The sequence below is a fragment of the Molossus molossus genome, unplaced genomic scaffold (assembly GCF_014108415.1).
Source record: "Molossus molossus isolate mMolMol1 unplaced genomic scaffold, mMolMol1.p scaffold_m16_p_4, whole genome shotgun sequence".
In the NCBI taxonomy this organism is placed as follows: Eukaryota; Metazoa; Chordata; class Mammalia; order Chiroptera; family Molossidae; genus Molossus; species Molossus molossus.
The window spans coordinates 62,720,850-62,742,082 of NW_023425377.1; the positions used below are offsets into that span (position 1 = coordinate 62,720,850).

The 21,233-nt window shown below is 54.0% G+C and overlaps 2 protein-coding genes across 2 annotated transcripts; both read left to right on the top strand.

Annotated features, from left to right (window-relative positions):
- Positions 1-2,823: 2,823 nt before the first annotated feature.
- LGI3 (leucine rich repeat LGI family member 3) lies at positions 2,824-10,803 on the top strand. Its single transcript, XM_036240827.1, has 8 exons — positions 2,824-3,216; positions 4,102-4,173; positions 4,978-5,049; positions 5,405-5,476; positions 5,615-5,686; positions 6,337-6,506; positions 6,664-6,828; positions 8,790-10,803. Exons 1-8 carry the CDS (start codon positions 3,011-3,013, stop codon positions 9,605-9,607), a joined length of 1,647 nt encoding a protein of 548 aa, XP_036096720.1. The 5' UTR covers positions 2,824-3,010; the 3' UTR covers positions 9,608-10,803.
- Positions 10,804-14,716: 3,913 nt separating this feature from the next.
- On the top strand, positions 14,717-18,142 carry REEP4 (receptor accessory protein 4). Its single transcript, XM_036240240.1, has 8 exons — positions 14,717-14,912; positions 15,704-15,776; positions 16,156-16,232; positions 16,323-16,443; positions 16,853-16,966; positions 17,386-17,521; positions 17,663-17,817; positions 17,905-18,142. Exons 1-8 carry the CDS (start codon positions 14,881-14,883, stop codon positions 17,968-17,970), a joined length of 774 nt encoding a protein of 257 aa, XP_036096133.1. The 5' UTR covers positions 14,717-14,880; the 3' UTR covers positions 17,971-18,142.
- The last annotated feature ends 3,091 nt before the right edge of the window (positions 18,143-21,233 follow it).

Consider the following 21,233-nt stretch of genomic DNA (forward strand, 5'->3'; position numbering starts at 1 on the left):
TAGGGCTTGCTATCATCATTGGGTACAGGGAACTGGAGCTCTTTCTTGGAGAGAAACCTCTGCTCTTGGGACCTCAGTCTCCCCTGCAGGCTGCCTTTAGGTTGTAGTTCTCATAAGCTTCACAGATTTTTCTTTCTTTTCTTTTCTTTTTTTTTTAACTCATTTTTGCCTGTTTGGAGGTTGGGAAGGAAAGATGCCCTTCAGTTTCATGAGGAAAGTTCAAATGCTGGCACCAACTTGGTAGAGGTCTTGGGAACCATGAAGAAGGAAGGAGGGAGGGACATTTAGCTGGGCATGAATAGCTGTCCCCTCACTCCCCACCCCAGCCCTTTGCTGCAGCCTTCTCATCTCTTGGCCTTTACTTAGGCCATTTCTCCCTCCTGGAAAGCTCACTCTCAATGCCTCTCCAACTCTCTAAACCACCCACCCTAAAAGGCCAAGCAACAACCAATAGCACCCACTCTGTGACCTCACCACCCCAGCCCATGGTGCCCCATACCTCCTCCCAGACACTCTGCTGCATATTCACCTGCCACTTAGCACTGCACTGTTGTTTTCATCAGCCATGTGGGTGCTTGTATCTTCCCAACCTGGCTGCCAGCCATGTGACCAGCCCTGGGATCCAGCATTCCTGCAGCTTCTTTGTACCTACCACAGAGCAAGGAGCATGCATGCAGCCAACAGTCAATGATGACTGTCATCACCAAAATGAGGGAGTTCCTGGCAAGCAGTCAATAGTTCACCCCTTCAGTATATGAAGGTCTCAATGCCTCGCTGGCCAGCTCTCGGTCCCTAAATGAGACATTCTGCCTTTCTAGTCTTTAGAGTGTTCATCTGTGAAATGGGACTAGTGCTGCCTGTCCTGTCCCCCTCTCCAAGCTGTTGTGACGATACAATGACATCATGATGTGAAAATCCAATGGTCACAATTATCATTATCTTTACTTCCAGTGTACCTCTTCTCCTAGATAAGAGTAGGACCCAGCCCCTCCCTTTAGAGCCTTTGAGAACCGTGGTAGTGGAGAGCCCCATGGTAGCCACCCTTTCTGTGTGTCTCCCTTTCTCCTCCTTCCAGCCACTCAGCTGCAGGGACAGAACAGGATTCACTCTGCTCTTTGTGTCCTGGGCAGAGCCGTGCCAGGGACGAGCAGGGGTGGTTGCCCAGCTGCCCCAGCTGCCCCAGCTGCCCTCCCCACCCCCATTGCTTATCTTCCCACAAGCTGACATGGGGAGGGCAGCAAAGGCAGCTGGAATGTAGTGGCAAGTGGGCATCAAAGAGCAGGAACATCCCTGGCACGGGTTTGAGCTCAGACCAGAGAATCCCGTACTGGCGGAGGCTGGGGACAGCCAGGAAAGCATCTTAAACCGAGTGATCTAGATTTCCTTGGACTGATGTGGAAAAAGCACAATACTGGGAACCCAGCCATGGACTTCCAGGCTCCCCTCGTCCTGTATCTGGGAGCTCTTGGGACAGTCACCCCCACCATCACCACATACACACACCCCTAAGAGGTAACATGATATAGAACAGCAATTCTCAGACTTTTTGGTTTCAGGATCCCTTAACACTCTTAAGAAGTATTGAGGACCCCAAAGAGCTTTGTGATGTGGGTTATACATATTGATATTTACCATATTGATATTTACTGAGGAATTTAAAAATATAAATTAATTTAATTAAAATATCAATAACACATCTATTATATGTTATAACATAAATAACATAAAATTTAAAGATGAAATTAACTATATTACAAAGCAAAAAAAAAAAAAAAAACCCACAAAAAACAGAGAGAAGTGTGTCATTGTACGTATTACACTTTTAAAACTTTCTTTCATTTCTGGCTTAATAGAAGATACATCATGTAGCTGCTGGAAAATTCCAGGGCACTTTGTGAGAGCATGAAAGCGAAAAGGGCAAATAATGTCTTAACATTAATAGGAAAATTGTTTGCCCTCAAACAGCCCCTGGAAGGTTCTCAAGGACCCTTGGGCTGCCTGGCCCACACCTGGTAGAGAAGAGTGACTGAACTTTGGAGTTGGCAGAATGGCTTTAAACCCTGCTCTGTCACTTTCTTTATCCGTAAAGGGGGATTACTATCATCTTTCTCAAAAGGTGGAGAGGATTAAGTAAACAGAGTACACAACACACAGTAAGTATGATATCAAGCTTGGCTCCTTTCCCCTTGGTCGGGGTCTCAGTTTCCTCATTTGTTAAACAAAGGTCTGGACTGGAAAACTTCCAAGACTCTTCCCAGCTCCAACAGGCTGTGGTTGTGTAATGAGAAATGTTCCAGAATTCCACACGTTCCCACTCCAGCTCCAGGGACCACATTCCCCTTTTCAGCTCACGCAGACACCACGATACATGCTATTCATGAGCTGTGGAAATACATCTGAACACAGATATACACCTGTCACCTATGACATGCCAATGAATCTGCTAAGAGGATGTGTCACCTCAGCGGCCTAGATATACACATGGGGACACAGAGGCACATGGTTCCTGATGAGGAACTGCAGCGCAAGGGGATCTGTGCACGTGCCTACAGAGATAGGTGTGCACACATGCACACAGCCATGTCATCCTAGGATGCACATGTACACTTACACACATGCACTTGCTCACAGACGCGCTGGGTACCAGACACACAAGCAGATGGCCCAGGGATCTCCAGTGGGGCATGCAGCATAAAGTAACCACTCCCTTCTTTGGTTACTCCCAGCCCGGGACTCCCCCCTCCGCCCGGCGCGCGCCCCCGCCGCCGCAGTACGCGGCCACTCGGGCGGGTCAGCCTTCTGATCCGCTCGCGGCGTATCAATCCGAGTTGGCTCCCGGGAGCGAGCAGGGGAGGGAACCGCAGCCAGCGCCGCGGGGTGGAGGAGTCTGCTCACCGCAGCGGGCAGCCGGGCCCCTCGCTGCGGCAGCGGCTGCCAGGGGCCAGGCGGTGCCAGCCCGCAGGGTGGTGGAGAACTGTAGGGGCGGCCGGAGGCAGAGCTTGCAGGCAGCATGGCGGGGCTGCGAACCAGGCGGGGCTCCGGGCTCAGGCTGCTTGCGCTGTCTGGGCTTGGATTCTGCCTGATGCTGCAAGTCAGTGCCAAGAGGCCCCCCAAAACGCCCCCCTGCCCACCTAGCTGCTCCTGTACCAGGGACACAGCTTTCTGCGTGGACTCTAAGGCAGTGCCCAGGAACCTGCCCGCCGAGGTCATCTCTCTGTGAGTGCCCAGCCCTGGCCCAGGGGGTGGTCAGCCCAGAGGGGAAGGAAGGCAAGGGCCACTCTGGGAGTCTATAAGAAGAACCCCATTCTTCCCCTACGGAGTGTGGGGACCAGGAGGACTCCAGGGTAACCTCAGGACTGGAGACTCAAGGTGTCAGCCAGGCAGGGAGTTCTGCGGTTTCACAGGCTCAGCAGCCATGGCTGGGGAAAACAGGACTTCATGGCCAAGAATGAATCATCACCACCAGCAGCATCAATGAGACCTACTGTGTGCACGGTTCTGGACTTGAGGGGAGGGAGGTTGCTTACCCCAGCCTGTGGGTCCCTGCCTGTGATGTCACACCAAGGGCAGAAAGGCTTCTAGTGGGGGGAGGGAAGGAGGCAGCAGGGGGAGGGGTGAGAGGGAGATACACCCACACTGCACCCTGGCATGGGGCAGAAGCCTGTCTCTGGTCTCACCAGACACTCTGCACCTAGCCAGCCAGCCTGTCACTTGCTACAGTGGCCTCTGGGGCCAGACAGGCTGTGTGGTCCTTGACAGCAGGATGCTAATCCCTACCCCCATCCCAGGGCCCCATCCCTCAACAGCATCTAGTACACTGGGTATTTGGAGGATCATGAAAGCATGGCTAATGGAACCTTCTTTTACTTGAGGGGGAAGCTGAGCCTGGGGCCATTGGTGCTCAGCGAGGTAGTAGGGGAGGTAATGATGAGGGCAGGCAGTGAAGAGAAGGAAAAGACAGCCTCAGGTGGAGGGCGAGGCTGGTGACCTGAGGAGTTTCCGGGGTGAGTGCATCCAGAAGCCACTGCTCTGTCCACCTCACAAGGGGCCAGCATAATCCCTGAATACTCCCCACAGTACTGACTGAGGTGTCCCCTGCAGGACACTGGTGAATGCTGCCTTCTCGGAGATCCAGGATGGAGCATTTTCCCACCTGCCGCTGCTGCAGTTCCTGTATGGACAGGGCCCTGTGGAAGGCGGGTGGTGGCTTGGGGAGGGGCAGTAGAAGGGGACAGACAGATCCTGGACTGGGGAGAGGAGAGCCCATGAAGGTAGCCTTTGGAGACTAAAATGCAGGTGTCCCACTTTTGCCCTGATAGAATTCGCCACAAAAGGTGGAGCAGCCTGGAGTCAGGAAAGTGGAGGGAACAGCAGCTGGGGATGAGGGCAGGGTTGCATGCAAAAGCCAAGATGTGGGTATTTGGGGCCCAGTTAGGAATGGAGCTTCCTCTAGAGACCCAAAAGAATTGGGTGCAATAACTTGGGCTGGTGCCAGAGGGTGGACACTGCAGGGGAGAGGGGTCGTCTTAGAGACAAGTGACCCTAGGTTTTGAAAAAAGAGCTGGGAGCTGAACGGAGGGAAGACTAGAGGGCCTAGAATTCAAAAAGGGGTTATTTACGTTTGAAGCTGCAGTCACAGGAGAGAGTACCCTCGAGTTACCCCACTTTCTTCTCACCATCAGCCCCAGAGGGCCTGGACAGAGCCTGGGTGAGAGTGGGAGACAGAGCAGATGCCGTGATAGGACACAGCTTGCCAGGAAAGATCTGCCCCGACTGTTTTTACCCTTGGAGCAAACAGGGACCCTGGGAGTTTCTGGGACCAGAACAGCTCCTGCCTGGTCTTGCTACCTAGGCTGCTCTGGGGCTCTCTGCTGGGGTCCTGAGGGTAGGAGGCAGAGCAGCCAGGCCTTGAAGAAGCCCAGGGGTGAGGCAGCAGGCAAGCCCTTGGGAGCTCTAATACTGCCTTTGTTTCTACAGGTTACTCAACTCCAACAAGTTTACGCTGATCGGAGACAATGCCTTCACAGGACTATCACATCTGCAGTACCTGTGTGTGGGAAGGAAAGGGGAAATGGGAAGTCCACGGGGAGGAGGAAGGAGGGCCTGGGTGGGCTGAGAGGGGAGGTTGAATGTAGAAGGCTGGGGGACGTGAGAGCCCTTCAGCCCTCTGACTGCAGGACCCAAGCAGAGAAGGGGTCATTTCATCCTTCCCTCTGCCTAAGCTATCCTGCCTGGATGCCCTGTCACCACAAGCATAATGTTACCACATTTGGAATGAAATCCTGTCTGAGGGCCATGGGCTGGAATGTAGGCATGGTGTAGGGTAATAGGTGTGGTGGGTGGTGGTGGAGCAGGGTGTCCTGGGATCCTGAATAGTGCCTGAGACAATTCTCATTTCCTTCAGCTTCATTGAGAACAATGACATCTGGACACTATCCAAGTTTACTTTCAGAGGACTCAAGTCTTTAACACACCTGTGAGTACATCCCACACATACGTTCATTCATTGGACCAAAACCCCACCCCACTGCACCCTCACCCACCCCCATCTCTGTCTCTTGTGGCCTTTAGCTTTGGTCACAATCTTCAGGTGACCCATAGGTCTCTCTTGCAGCTCACTGGCCAACAATAACCTTCAGACACTGCCTAGAGACATCTTTCGGCCCCTGGACATCCTAAGTGACTTGTAAGGCCTGAGTCTCAACTCTTTCTACAGTGCCACAGAGGGGTGCATCCCTGGAGGGAGTGGTGTAGGAGCTAGGATTGGGAAGATCATAAAATCTTGAGGGGCTAGGAGGGCTTGGTTTTGGGGGGGGGGTCCGAGAAGGCTAAGTAAATCTAAATATAGATTGGCAGCTTTCTAAGTTGGGGTTCCTCAGGCATCTGTGGGTCCTCTTAAAATGCACAAGACACTTTGTGTGTGTGTGTTTTTCAAACATGTGCTTTCTAAATGTATGTTAATTTGAATCTACATTAAAGTCTGATAGCATAGCCACAGTCATTGAACAGTATTTATACCAGACACCAAAAGCCATGGACTGTGGAAGGATGGGAGACAAGGGGTGCAAAGCAGGGTCGATCAGGTTATAACTGCAAAAAGCATCTGGCTAAGGAGGCAAGTAGGGGCTGAACTCAGCCTCCACTCCAATGGCCAAGCATGTGTCCATAGGGCTGTATCCACCCCAAGGGGAACCTTTTTCTAATGGGCACAAAGATGCATGTGAGAAACCAGCAGCAGCCTTGACAATACCTACTTCTGAAACCTCAAGATCCTGGGTGGGTTGAGCAGCTGAGAGCCTGTCCCTTCTATGTCCCCTCTACTCCCTTCATGATCAGGGACCTGCGGGGCAACTCACTCAACTGTGACTGCAAGGTGAAGTGGTTGGTGGAGTGGCTGGCACACACCAACACGACGGTGGCCCCCATCTATTGCGCCAGCCCGCCCCGCTTCCAAGAACACAAGGTGCAGGATTTGCCACTGCGGGAATTCGACTGCATCACCACGGGTAGGAGGTGCCCCTGCTTAGAACCTCAGGCACCACCCCCCCAAGGCAGCTCCACAGGCATCACCTAAACCCACAGCCTCTTGCCTTGCCTGCTAAGCAACCCTTATCACCCTGCAAACTCTTACTCTTTTCCCTCCCCCACCCCCAATTCCTGCAGATTTCGTGTTGTACCAGACCCTGCCCTTCCCAGCAGTGTCAGCCGAGCCCTTCCTTTACTCCAGCGACCTCTATGTGGCTCTGGCCCAGCCAGGTGTCAGCGCTTGCACTGTCCTCAAGTGGGACTATGTTGAACGGCAGCTTCAAGATTATGATAGAATCCCAGGTACCTGTGCCCGGCCTGACTGTGCTGGCCCCAGCTATGGAGAGCAGGGGTAGGGGTGGGGGGCTCCACGGAGTTCCTATAAGGAGAGGGATAGATGAGACATGGCCTCTGCTCATAAAAACGTTCTAGTCTTTGGAGGAAAGCTGATTCATACACAGATAACATCCATATAATAGGTCAGTGCTAAGAGGGAAGTATGAACACAATGCACCAGGAACACGAAGGAGAGGCTTACCTTGGGTAATCAAAGAATGCTTCCTGGTGGAGGGGATGACTACACTGAGTCTTGAAGGATGAGGGAGAGGAAGGAGTCAGAGATGATTTCTGGCTTAAGTAACTGGGTGGTACCAGTGAACTAAAAAGAAGGAGATACTGAGTTTAAGCTGAGTCTAGAATGCTGAGGGAGACTTGGCTAGGAGAAAAAATGTGGGAAGGATATTCTGGCAGAGAGAATATCCTTTGCTCACAGCATGAGCAAAGTCAGGAAGATGTGCAACAGCTTATTGTGTGAGTGCAGGCTTATATAAGCAGCATATATGACTATAGCATAAGGTTCAAGGTGGACAGTGGCAGGCCTGAGAGAGACCATTGACAAGGTCATTGACGAGCTTTGAGAAAGTGTGTGAACCAATCCAATCTGTATTTTAGACAACTCCCTCTGTGAGCATTGTGGAGAGTAGCTGGGCATGGGGCAACACATGTGGGTAGACCAGTAGGGGGTGTCATATGGAGCCTGGGCTGAGGCAGCAGTGATGGGAATGGAGAGTTATAGTTAGAAAAGAGGATTGAACTGACACAAGAGGAAACAGAAAATGTAAATCATCCTATGTCTATGAAAGAACTTGAAGCCATGAGAAAAAGCAAACCTTCCCTGCAACACAAGACTCAGATGGTTTCTAGCAAACATTTAAGGAAGAAATAACACCAATCTTACACAAACTATACTAGAAAGCAGAAGGAGTGTTGACAGAACTTGGGAACTGACCAGCTAGCTGTGCATGAATGAGGGACAGGGAGGTATTGGGGAAGGCTCCTAGGTTTCTGGTCGGGTGACTAGGTGGAGCCACAAATTGACATCAAGAACATAGGAGGAGGGGAAGGAGCAGTTTTGGGATAGATGTGGAGCTCAGCTGTGGTCAGCTGGAGTTTGAGGTGCTTGAGGGTATTTGGGCAAGGAGAGTCTGAGCTGTGGTGGCTCGGGAGGGGCCAGGTGACCTGGAGCTGGGCCATCATCAGAAGCTGGTCAGGCAGACCAAGGCTGTGCTGGGGACTCAGGCAGTAACTGCCAGAGCCTGAGGCTCAGCACCAGCTTCCCTTGGGGAGAGGCAGAATAATGGGGGAAAGGAGGGTGCATGAAGGTGATGACTGGAAGCAGGTGAGGAATGTGGCCCCATATGCTTTGGGTGCCTGGGAAGAGGTCAAATCAACCTGGTTTAGCACAGGTACATTTGTTTTCATACATAAAAGCCTTTCAAAAAATGGGAATTCTTGGGAGAATGTGTTTTCATACACATCTCTCCAGATATCAAGCTGTCATTTTCTACCCAGCTGTGGACAAGCTCATACTCTCCCTCCTTCCCCTGCCTGGCCACTTGCCAGCAGGTAGCTTTGGGCGAGTCACTTAGACAGCGAGCCTCAGTTTCTTTCTGTGTGAAATGGCAAATAATAAGGTGCATTTCAGAGTGATTAATTGGGGCAATGTGTTCATACTTAGCACAGTGACTGCACCCAATATCAATTCAATAATTGACACTACGGTCAAACAGTCCATCAACATCTAGGGACACCTATTTCGTGTTTGGTGTTGTGTATATGGAAATCCTGGGGGCAAGGGTGGATGGAGGGTGATGCTGAGACTAATCATTAGCTATGAAGCAATTAGAGGAACTTAGGGGAGTGACTACTGCAGCAGAGGGCACAGAGGCCTGTGTTGCCTGACGCTGCTTCCCTGCTCCCGGCAGCCCCCTCAGCCGTGCACTGCAAGCCCATGGTGGTGGACAGCCAGCTGTACGTGGTGGTGGCCCAGCTGTTTGGTGGTTCTTACATTTACCACTGGGACCCCAACACCACACGTTTCACCAAGCTACAGGACATCGACCCACAGCGTGTGCGCAAGCCCAATGACCTGGAGGCCTTTCGCATTGACGGCGACTGGTATTTTGCCGTGGCTGACAGCTCCAAGGCGGGTGCCACCAGCCTCTACCGCTGGCACCAGAATGGCTTCTACTCCCACCAGGCCCTGCATGCCTGGCACCGTGATACCGACCTGGAGTTTGTGGATGGCGAGGGCAAGCCTCGGCTGATCGTGTCGAGTAGCTCCCAGGCACCAGTCATCTATCAGTGGAGTCGCACCCAGAAGCAGTTTGTGGCCCAGGGTGAGGTCACTCAGGTGCCTGATGCCCAGGCTGTGAAACACTTCCGTGCTGGACGGGACAGCTACTTGTGCCTCAGCCGCTACATAGGGGACTCGAAGATCCTGCGCTGGGAGGGCACCCGCTTCTCTGAGGTGCAGGCCCTGCCCTCCCGGGGCTCCATGGCCCTGCAGCCTTTCCTTGTGGGTGGCCGCCGCTACCTGGCCCTGGGCAGTGACTTCTCCTTCACCCAGATTTACCAGTGGGATGAGGGCCGGCAGAAGTTTGTACGGTTCCAGGAGCTGGCTGTGCAGGCCCCTCGGGCCTTCTGCTACATGCCTGCTGGGGACGCCCAGCTGCTCCTGGCCCCCAGCTTCAAGGGACAGACGCTTGTGTACCGACATGTAGTGGTGGACCTCAGTGCCTAGAGGGGTGCCAAGGCCTCTGAAGTGGAGGCAGAGGGGGAGCCTCTGTGTGAGCAGTGTGCGTGCCTATGTGAACACACATGTAGCTAACCTCATGCACACACTTCTGGTGAGCATCACACATGAACTGGACTTAGGAGCCACTCATCATAGTTGTAATCAGCATGAGGACTCATATATGCACCAGGCAACCCAGCATCCAGGGCCCTTCACCCATGGACCCCACACCCCATCTGCAGGCCCCCTCTATCTGCTGCCTTCCACAAGCTCTGGCCTGGGGAGGGGGAGGGATGCTGGCGAGGGAGGGTCTTGGGCTGATCCTCTGACTCTGGTCTCTCCTGTTGGTGCTCCAGGGGTCTGTTTAACCTGCTCATGCCCCACATTGCAGCCACAACCACACCCTTCTTACTGTGGGTACACTACCCACGCTCTGCTCCTCCTGCATGTACACGTGGGATCCGGCCTACAGCCTCAGTCACACGCACACACGTCTGTCCACACCCCCGTTTCCCCATGCACACATGCAGATTCAGCGCTGCAAAAAGGGGCCCCCCTCCATTATCTTGCCTCTCTTCTTGGAGGGTGCACGCAGCACCTTCCTCCCCCGCTCATCTTTGGTGTGCCCACACTGCTGCTGCTGAGGATGGGAATGCTGGTGCCTCTCTCAGCACCAGCTTGACCTTCTGGGGGCAAAACCCCTTTGCCCAAAGCAATAACAATAGCTCTAGCAGATCCTGACTTCTTCCTTCCCAGTGCTGGCTCTTTCTTTTCTCACCAGGATTTTCTTCTCTGACCCTGTCACCATGGACAGCAGACTACTCAGACCAAAACAAAAAAAAAACTTTCTGCTTTTCTTTCCTGTAGCTGCTCCAGCCTCAGCCCCTTGCCCCCCTGAGCCCTGGTTCAGCCTTTCCTTTGGGATATGGACCCTGAGCTGTGCTGGCTCCATTAGCTAGGTCCAAGACCCGGCCAGGCCAGGGACTCTGAAAACACTCAAGTTGTCTGGGCGGGTTCCAGGGATAGAGCTGGGTTGAAAAACATCTTGGGGGCTCTGGCACCACTGTAGTCCACAGATGCACACCTCAGGGGCACTGCCTTTCAGGGCAAACTGAGTGGTAGAGGTTTGAGGGCTCTGTGGAGTGGCATCTGGGAGCCAAGCTTCTTTTACCCTCTGCTGTGTGCCTGGGATAGAGAGCTATGAGGTATGTGGAGGGTGGAGGAAGCATGGGGAGGGGAGGCTCTTCCCAAGTGCGGACTGTGGGAAGGGCTTCTGGCCACAGGATGCTGGGGGTGGGGGGCACTTGGGGGCAATGCTATAATTTGCTTACTTTAAATAAAAAGTTCCCACCTCACCCTGGCCGGTTTGGCTCAGCGGTTAGAGCGTCGGCCTGTGGTCCAGAGAGACCCGGGTTCGGTTTCTGCTAAGGGAGCGTACCTTGGTTGCAGTTTGTCCCTGGCCCCGGTTCCTGGTTGGTCATGCAGGTGGCAGCCACTGGATGTGTCCCTTTCACGTCGATGTTTCTCTCTCTCTCTCTCTCTCTCTTCCTCTTTCTCCCTCCCACTCTATCTGAACAAAAAAGGGGGAAAAATGTCCTTGGGTGAGGATAAAAATAAATAAATAAATAAAGTTACACTCTTTAAAAAAACAAAAACAAAACGTTCCCACCTCTTTGCCAGCTCTCAGGTGTCCAGTGGCAATGGTCAGCAGCAGCTGTTTCATTAAGAACACAGCATGTTGTCTGTCCCTCCTGCTCACAGGGTCTAAAGTCCTATTTCAGACCCTCTCCTCCCTGCTCCCTTCCCTCTGAAGAGTGAATGGGCACCCCAAGGTCTGCTGGTGCTGGGGTCAGGAGTTCATGGTGATGACACTCAGGTGCTGGGTGAGTGTGACTAGTCTCCACTACCTGAGGCTGATTCATGGTCCATGTTCCTTCCTGGAGATCACAGTCTTGGGGCCACTGGAGTCTGTCCCTCTGTCAGGTCAATTCCAATCAACATGGCCAAAGACAAGCTCAGTGGTCCCTCTCCTCTCCACCCCCTCTGCTGGGCAAATGTCTGTCATCACTGTCACCCTCCATTCTGGGTGTGAGATTTCAGGAAAGTGGAGTGATTTCCTGGAGTTTGGGCTGCTTCTGCAACACAGATAATAAATCCTACTTTGTGAAATTCTGATTCAGCCACGTACCAGCTGGGTGGCCTTAATCACATTACTTAGCCTATTTGTATTTGTTTCCTCATCTGTAAAACGTGGATAGTTGGACACCTACCTGAAATTTAAATGCATTTATCTATAGTCTATTAATATGTGCAAGGCCCTTTGAAGAGTGTGTCTGCCATAGAAATATGATTTTGATTGGTCTGTAGGACTACATGAGACACTGGTGGCCAGAGAAGGTTGCTTTGTGGAAGAGGAGAAGGGTGCCTTTTGGGGAGAACTGACATCCCTGGTCTCAAAGTCCCTGTGCCTTACAGCTTACCTGTAGCCTCAGATGCCCAGCCAACCCTGTCCCTGACCACTTCTTGCAATGGGGAATCTTATAGGTGATATGTCTGGGTTTTCACTTCCTCAAACCACATTCATGTACTTTTGGTTTAGCAGACATCCCTCAGGTCCCCCAGCCACACTGTCCTGGGAATGCTTGTCCTGCTTTTTCATAAAGGAGATGGGATCTCAGGTGGTGTCAGGGACAGGTTGTCAGGCAGAGTGTGTTGAGTCTCCCAGACCTGTTGGCACTCTGTTGCCCAGTGAGTAGAAAGATAAACATCACTCTGACTGTCATCACCCCCACCCCAGGGCTCCTCCCAAAGATGGAGACACTTTTCTCCCTGAATATCCAGCTCTCTACACCTGCCCTGGGGGTCATCTGTGTGTCCAGAGAGCTGCTTAGCAATCCAGTGTAACTGGGTGATTGTGTCAACAGCTCAGAACCAAAGGCCATGAGACACAGAGTCCATTGGTTCTGCCACAGCTAAGGAGGGTGACACCCCCCAGCTGCCAGCCTCATGACACTCCACACTGAGCCCTGCTCTCAGAAGCAGACTTCTCACATCTTGTCCCTTAGATTTCCAAGCACAGATGTTAGGACCAGGAGTCTCCCTGTGAGAGACTGCCCTAGTTGACAGGGATTAGAGTGGGCACAGGTAGAGAGAGGCCTGTGATGCTGAGGTCACATGCATGACTCTTAAAGAAGCTGGTGGGGAGAAGGCTGCTCTTCAGCAGGTACCAGAGAACCTGACATTTACATGCACACATTCCAGCACCCTTACCTCCTGAAGCATGGACATCTCTTCCCTCTTCTGCAACCCCCACCCCCACCCTGCTCCTCCTGAGCTGGTCCCTATTGAGTCAGTCACATCTTTCTTCTCCAAGGATTGTACCTAGAGATAGATGGTGGAATACCAGCCCTTGGCGTTTCTTACTCCTCCAATGCAGGGTGGGAGCTAGGCCCAGGGTGAGGGGGTGGTTAGATGTGAAGGGCCTCGAGGGAGCTTCTGTGGTCTGGTTTCAGTTAGTGCTCACACCCAGCAACACCAATAAAAATGATAATAAATATAATCACAATATGTTTTTATTTATTCCCAAGTAGTCTACTTTCTCTGGCCCCCATCATTACCTATTTCATCCTTTGGGGGGAAGGTGGGCGTTAAATGTGGCTCTAATAAAAAGTAGTAACTGCCCATTTCCCACCCCCACAGCTCCGCCCTCACCCTCACTCAGCCGTGCGAGGCAGAGGGGAGGCTACACAGTGTGGGAGGGTGCTGTGCTACCCATTTTCAGAGGGGGAACAGAGGCACAAAACAGGAGGTACACAAAATGCAACCCCATGTAGAAAGTTGTAGAAGAAGCAGAGTTTGCCTTCTCTTTTGAGCCTTTCACCTTCTTCCAGGTATACACTTCCCTCCCTGAGGAGCGTCTTCCTTCCCTGTCCCCTCCCAAAGCCACCGGTAAAGACTGACCAAGATAAACATTTACCCACCTGCCACCACATGACGCTGGGCAAGTAACTTTTCATCACTGACAGTATTTCCTAAATGACAGAGAGAGAGAGAGAGAGAGAGAGAGAGAGAGAGAGAGAGAGAGAGTTCTTTGTAAAGATCAAGGCCCTGCACACAAAAATGCACTGCAAAACGGCAATCGGTGATATTTATTATTAAGCTCTCAGGGATATTTGTGTTCTTGGCCCAGAGGAATAGGCGGCCTTTCAAACTTCTGGTGAAGCAGGCGTGGGGGTTGGGGGCCCTGCCCAGATCTCTCACATCCTCGCTGTCAGCCTGCCCAGCGCTGTGGGCTCTGGCCAGGTACCCGCACAGAAGTCAGCCCGGAAGCCCGCCCTCCCGGGGTAGGCGGATGGGGGTGACGCGCCCCGCAGATTCCCTCTCCCCATTTCCTCCTCGCGTTCCCTCTAGTCAGCTCGGCATCTTTAGGGCCATCCTGAGTTCTGGACCCAGTGAAGTAACAGCCGGATTTGGGGCGCTCGCCAAGCCTCCTTCCAGCTTGTGCCTGAGCCTGGAGGAGGGGCCTCCACCCACCTCGTGCCCGTCCCCATTTTACAGAGGGCAAAACGAGGCAAAGGGAAAACCCAGTGATGAGTCCCGGAAATTCTGCTGTCCAAATCTCTTTCCCTTCCTCTACCCCCTCCGCCCCACCTTTTTGTCGTCGCTTCCCATCTCCTAATCTTCCCAATAAGGGCAGCGGCTCCACCAAGGGACCCCACCCGGGCCCATCCGCAAGTCACAGGACGCCCGACCCTTAAGGTGCCGGCCGCCCCGGCCCCGGCCCCGGCCCCGCCCCGCCCCCCGGGCGCACTGCGCCTGCGCCGCGCGCGGGAGGCCCGGGGTTGGGCAGATCCCAGTTCCGTGCAACTTTCAAGTGAGTCGCAAACTCCGCCCCAGGCTGGTGCCGGCGGCCTGCGCCCGAGGACCTGAAGACTCGCACGAGCGAGGCCACGACTCGCCACCCGCGGCCCGGGGCCCGCAGCGGCGCCGCGGCGAGGGCCGAACTCCTGGTTCTCCGCGGCAGGAAGGCCGGTCGTTGCCTTAACCGCCTGGGCAGGGCGGCGCGGCGGAAGAGCGCGCCCTTCGGCCCTGGCTCCAGGTCGGCTCCGCGGTGTCCCGGCCTTCTCGCCCGGGCCGGCAGGTCCCCTCGCACTCAGCAGTTAGGGGACGGCGGGCACCGCCTCCGCCCGGGGGCGGTGCGAGCGCCGTCTGGTCTCGCACTGCGCGCATACCCTCCTTCCAGACCCGCGTGGGCGTCTTCTTCGCCCCGAGGCTGCAGGATGGTGTCCTGGATGATCTGTCGCCTGGTGGTGTGAGTATGGCCGCTCTCACACGCCCTCTCTCTGGGTGCTATCCCGCCCGTGGGGTGGAACCTGGGACGTCTGGTGGGAAAGGGGGCTTTCTGAGCTCCGCCCCCCCCCCCCCGCAACTCTCACCGCAATGGTTAACGGATCTGCGGGCCTGCGCGCGGCATCAGCACCGCGGGCTTCTCGCCCTGGCCCCCAAAAGCCTCTTAACTGATGGCGACCCTTCCTGCACTCACACACTGCACAGGTGCGTGGGGTGGAAGACCACAGCCTGGCCCCAAGCCCCTTGGCAAACAAGGTATTGAGGCATGTTGTGGGCGGAGAATCCAGGTGCCTGCTTCCCATCTGAGCAATCACATGACTCACCACCCTGGCCTCACCTCCCTACTCTGTCCTACTCGTCACCTTTCAATACTTCAGCACCTGGCTTGACTATCCCTGCAGCCTGGCAGTGTCAGGTCTGTTGGCCCTGGGCCTGATTGCATGTCCCTGGGAGGGGAGGTGCTCTCACCACCTCAGAAGCCTGCCCCTGCCCCGTCCACCTTGCCCAGTGGCTGCGTGTACTCGTGCACCCATGGATCACTGTGCAGGCCTGGACAGGCTTGGGATGTTTGTAAACAGCAGGTTGGGGAGATGGCCTGCAGGGCACTGACTCAGATGCAGGTTGTGCAAGCCAAGCGGGAAGAACAGGGTAGGCACTGTCACCTCGAACCTGTGGGGGAGGTGGCCACCTGTGGGGGGCTGGGCATGGTGCCCCTTACACCTACCCCTCTGCTTTAACTGGCTGCTTTTCTAGGCTGGTGTTTGGGATGCTGTACCCAGCTTATGCTTCCTATAAGGCTGTGAAGACCAAAAACATTCGTGAATATGTGAGTATGGCAGTTGGCTCAGGTGGGGTGGGATGACAGCCTTGGTGGGGGATATGGTAGGACTTGGGAGGTGGGGAGGGTCTGAACTGGCCCCCACCTCCTCCAGGGGCACACATGGCTGACAAATCCTGAGCTGAGTGAGTGTGGATGGAGGGTGAGCTATTGAGGTGCCTATGAAGGAACTTGTGGGTGAAGCCTGCTGGGGCTGAGTACAGGAATGAGTGGCAGTTTCTCAGAGGCAGCTCTAGGGCCATCCAGGTGCCAGGGGAATGCAGTGGGACAGGCTCTCTGGCATCTCAGGGCTGGATCAGCCTAGGACAGGAGAGTTGGCTCTGCAGGCTCAGACACTGGCCTCTGACCTCTCTGCCCCCCATCCCAGGTCCGGTGGATGATGTACTGGATTGTCTTTGCACTCTTCATGGCGATGGAGGCCTTCACAGACATCTTTATTTCCTGGTATGGGTGCAGGAGCTCTGTGGGCTGTGGGAGGGGATGTTCCACCCTCATATGACTCTCTGGCTGATCTGTCCCCCTGTGCTCTGGCAGGTTCCCTTTCTACTATGAAATCAAGATGGCCTTTGTGCTATGGCTGCTTTCACCCCACACCAAAGGAGCCAGCCTGCTTTACCGAAAGTTTGTCCACCCATCCCTGTCCCGCCATGAGAAGGTATCTCAGGGGGAGACAGGGTGAAAGTGTAAGGGTGGGTGTGAGAGAAAGGGCCCTGGGCTCATTCAGGACATTGGAGAACACCTGGGTTCTAATCCTAGTCTATGGGACCTTGACAGAGCCTAGCCTTCTTCCTGGGATAATCAAATGGGTACAATGTGGGTGGCCTTTTGAGAGAGTGAAATGTCAGCTGGAAGTTGGTTTAGGAATAGGAGGGGGAGGCTGGAACATGGCTGTTCGTTGAGCTGTGGGACTGGGTGGGTGAGTGGGGAGCCCAGCTCTTGGTATGGTTGCTGGCCCACTATGGGTGCAGGTAGGCTGGGAGGTGTGGTGCTTGGTGACTTCTATGGTTCTGCAGAGGAAGAGTGATTCAGACTGCCCTCTGAGCTCTCTGTGTCCTGGTCCATAGGAGATCGACACCTACATTGTGCAGGCCAAGGAGCGCAGCTATGAAACGATGCTCAGCTTTGGGAAGCGGGGTCTCAACATTGCTGCAACAGCCGCTGTGCAGGCTGCCACCAAGGTGCTGCAGGGCCCAGCCCTCCATCAGACTCCCACCCCCACTTCCAGTGCCTTTTGGGCAAGTCCAGCTCTCTGTCAGTGAGCCGAGAGATAATAACAGCTGTCCATACCAGGGAACAGGGTTGAGAGGTGACAGGTGGGGTGTTGGCAGGAGCATGAAGCTGGAAGTTCACACTTCCTTGGCCTGATGCTGACCGAGAGCAGCTGCTCCTGCTCTCAGGGCTTTAATTTCCTGCTGGTGCCACAAAGACCTGGGACTAGAAGGTTGCTGAGTCGCTTTCAGTTCTGAGGCCTTTGCCCTAGTGATTACCTTCAAATCAGCCCTTGACTTCCCTGGGCAGCTGCCCTGGCTAAGGCTCCTTCCTGCTAGGAGCCCTGCGCCCTCCCTCAGGTGATGTAGCGGCTCCCCCTTCCTTGCAGAGTCAGGATGCGCTGGCTGGAAGGCTGCGCAGCTTCTCCATGCAGGATCTTCGCTCTATCCCCAACACCCATGCCCCCAACTATCAGGATCCCCTCTACTTGGAAGACCAGATGCCCCGCCACAGACCACCCATTGGTGAGTGGGCAGAGCCACTCAGCTGTCCCAAGAGGGCTGGCTTCCTCCATGCAAGCTGTGGCTTCCCCCACGGCTCAGCCTCAGGTCTTCAGACTGTAAATGCCAAACTTTGCTTCCTTGGCCTCCCTCTTCTCCACGCAGGATTCAGAGCGGGGGGCCTGCAGGACACTGACACTGAGGATGAATGTTGGTCAGATACGGAAGTAGTGCCCCAGCCGCCATCCCGGCTCCGGGAGAAGCCTCTGAGCCGCAGCCAGAGCCTGCGTATGGTCAAGAAGAAACCGCTGGTGCGAGAGGTCAGTGCCAAAGAAGGCAAGAGGGTGTGGGCTGCAGTGGCACTTCAGCCTGGACCTCTCATGGTGTGCCTGCTTTCTCTCCCACAGGGCACCTCACGCTCCCTGAAGGTCCGGACAAGGAAAAAGACTGTGCCTTCAGACATGAGCAGTTAGGGTCTACAGAGCCTGCCCAGTTTGACCTTGTGCCCTGCAGGGTGCTGGGGACTGTTTGGAGGGACCCTCTGGCTGCATGTTGGGCCTGCCTGCACCAGCTGCCTAGGCTCTGCCTTCCTGGCTCCTACCGTTGCGGAAGGGCTGGGGCAGGTGCCACCGGGGCCATGCACAGGGATGACCTGAAATGTACCAAAGCTGGCTGGGCCAAGGGTTCTATTTATAGTCTTTCTCATCCCTCTACCTTCACAGGGATTGGACCAGAGCCCTCCCCAGACCCCTCCCCAGACCCCTGCAAATGAAACCAAAGCCCACCCAGTTGTGTTCATTCATTCCTGTCCTTCAAAATACTTGACAGCCTTCTCTAAGGCCTCGTGTGTGTGTCCTGGTTGTGTGTTTTGTGTTGGTGAGTGAGGTCAGGTTTATGCAAGTTTTGATAAATAAATATGTAAAAGTGTTCTGTTTCTTCTGGTTTGTATTCCCAGTCCTCACATAACACATTATTGTTTTAAATGTTAGCTTTAAATGTGTTTTTATTGATTTTTTAGAAAGAGAGAGAGAGGGAGGAAGGGAGAGAGAGAGAGAGAGATAGAAACATGGATCAACTGCCTCCTGCACACTCCCCACTGGGGACTGAGCCTGCAATCTGGGCATGTGCCCTGAGCAGCAATCAAACTGGAACCTCTCAGTCCATGGGACAACGCTCAATCCACTGAGGCACACTGGCTGGGCAATAGCACACATTATTAAACAGCTTAGAATGAGGGCTAAAGGACAGGCAGACTGCCAGGGGGTCCAGTCTTCTGGGGAGACAACTCATTGACAAATAACTATGATGTGGCAAGTGCTGTCACAGAAAACTTTTGGGGACCCTTGAGAACACATATGGGAGAGTAGGGGACTAGCTCTGAGAGAGGTCAGAGCCTAAGAAGACGTAAGTCAGGAGATGAGATTGGCCTTGACCTGAAGCTGCACTGCATGGTAGGTAAGCTAGTGGAAGTGTAGGTATGGAGGGGGCTTGGGCAGCACTATATTCCCATGGGGATTAGCTGGAACTGTGCACAGAATACACCTAGGGAGTCTGACTTCCTTCATGGGCCTGGGGAGGCTGACTTTCTTCAGGGTCCTGCTGGCACCTGGGCGGTATTGAGTTTCTGTCAACACTTCAGTTAACATTAGAAGCGTTGCACCTATGTAGAGTGGCCACGAGAGGGCAGCAGCTGCCAGGGTCTGGGCTGCCCCTAGTTCCCAGGTCAAGGAGGGCAGGGCTCAGACAGAGGCAAGGGCCTGGCCGCTGGTTGGCAGGAGGGACCTTGTAGAACTCTGGTCTGGCCTCTGATGCCTGTCCCTGATGCTCCTCCCTGTTGTTCATGGCCATTGGTCCTCAGCTTGCCCCATCCACAGGTTCTACTGCGTTGTCCTGGGATTAAGGTTCTGGGCCTGGGCTGTATCTACTCCATCCCCCACCCTAATTCTGGGGCAGCCAGTCAGGCTTTGCCCTCCCCTGCCCCCCCGGATGCTGGTCTCACTGCAGTGTCCCAAGGTGTGCCCCTCTCCCACCTCCATGCCTGCTTTTTCTTTCCTCTTTTGATGAAGCAAAGAGGTGGGTGAGAGTTTGGGGTGGGAAGAGGAGGGATGAGGTGACCTGGAATGACCTGAGGAATGTGGATTAACTCTTGGTGTGGGATTACCTGGGTTTTATTTGGGGGAGGCACTTAATCTGTGGGGGTGGTGGTCAGTGGTGGAGATTAGCTCCTCACATCTTGGTGTTTAGTGACTTTCTATCTTGGCATCATGGTGTTGCTTTATCTCTTTATTCATTCATTCAAAAATGTCTTTATTGAGCATCTACCAGGTACCAGGCATATTGCCAGATACTGGGGCTACAAAGTCTAGTAATGGTAGCACCTGGAGGGTGACCACCCCAGCAGGTGCTACTCCAAGCCCCTCATTCACATGAGGTATGTACTATTATTATAACCTCCATTTTTCAAACTGGAAACCAGGCACTGAAAGGGCAAGTAATTTGTCTGAGGCCACACAGCCAGTAAGTGGCAGAGCTGGGCTTTGAACCAGGCAGTCTGGCTCCAAAGTCAGTGTACTTAAACACTGTATAGGACTAAAGTCAATGATATACTTCTTACTTGGGAGACAAGAAGGAAACTAAGATGTATCAAACACTGATATGCACCTGACCTTGTGCTGGGCACTTGACAGAGATGATTCCCTTGACTCCTCCCAACAAGCCTGAGGTAGTAGGTTATACTCATTTCATAGATGGGAAAATAGACTCAGAGAGGTGGAGCAACTTGTCCACAATTGTGCTGCCTGTGGGTGGGGGTCCCAGCTCCTGATGCAAGCCTGCCCAGAAGTGGCCTTGGCAGAGGTGGAACATCATGATCCACACCCCTGAACTGGGAGAACAGAACTGAGGAGAATGTCATCAGCAAAGCAAAATGAAAAAAACTCCAAGGGAAGGAGAGCTGCGGGGAGGTCTGGAGTTGTGGGGGGTGAGGGAGCTTCCATGGGAGCTGGGCTTCACCTGACCTCATTCCTAGGATGGGACCTTAGAGAGCAGCACAGTTACCTGGACCCTTGGGGTAAATTGGGGACGCTGTCTTGGTCCATGATCCCCGCCTTACCCTTTGCTGGCCCTGTGGGCCCCACAACTCCTGCCTTCAGCCCTGCTGCTCCTATTTCTGTCTCCTGAGCACGTCACATTCATTCCAACATCAGCCTCCAGGCCGTTGCTCCAGTTGAGTGAATCTCTGGCCCTGCAAACGGTCTTTCTTTTTCAGCCTGTCAGGACCTCCCTTCTAGGCCCGCTTTTCCTGAGAAGCCTCCCTGACTTGCCAGCCCCTCTTCGAGTTCCTAAGGCTCCTGATCTCTGGCCTGCTCACTCTATCCTGGGCACAGAACGCTCTGGGCTGCGCTGGTGTGCCTGTCGTTCTCCCGCTCCTCCCTTCCCAGCTGGCCTCCCTGACACTCAGACTGCTTTGTTCTCCCTCCTCTGTCAACCTGGACTACCACATGGCTCCACACTGTTCCTGGGACATGCTCTTCCTCCCCACCCCACTCTCTGTCCTATTGCTGCTCGCCCTTTGAAGCACTCAGACCTTCCCTCCCCCAGGAAGCCCTCTGTAGGCACTCCTCCTGCCCCGCTGGGGTTGAGTGCGCATGCAGACCACACCATCTCTGTTCTTGTACTGACTTCTGTTTTTGCCTTGAGCACATCATATTTTCTCCACCACTGCATTGCGACTTCA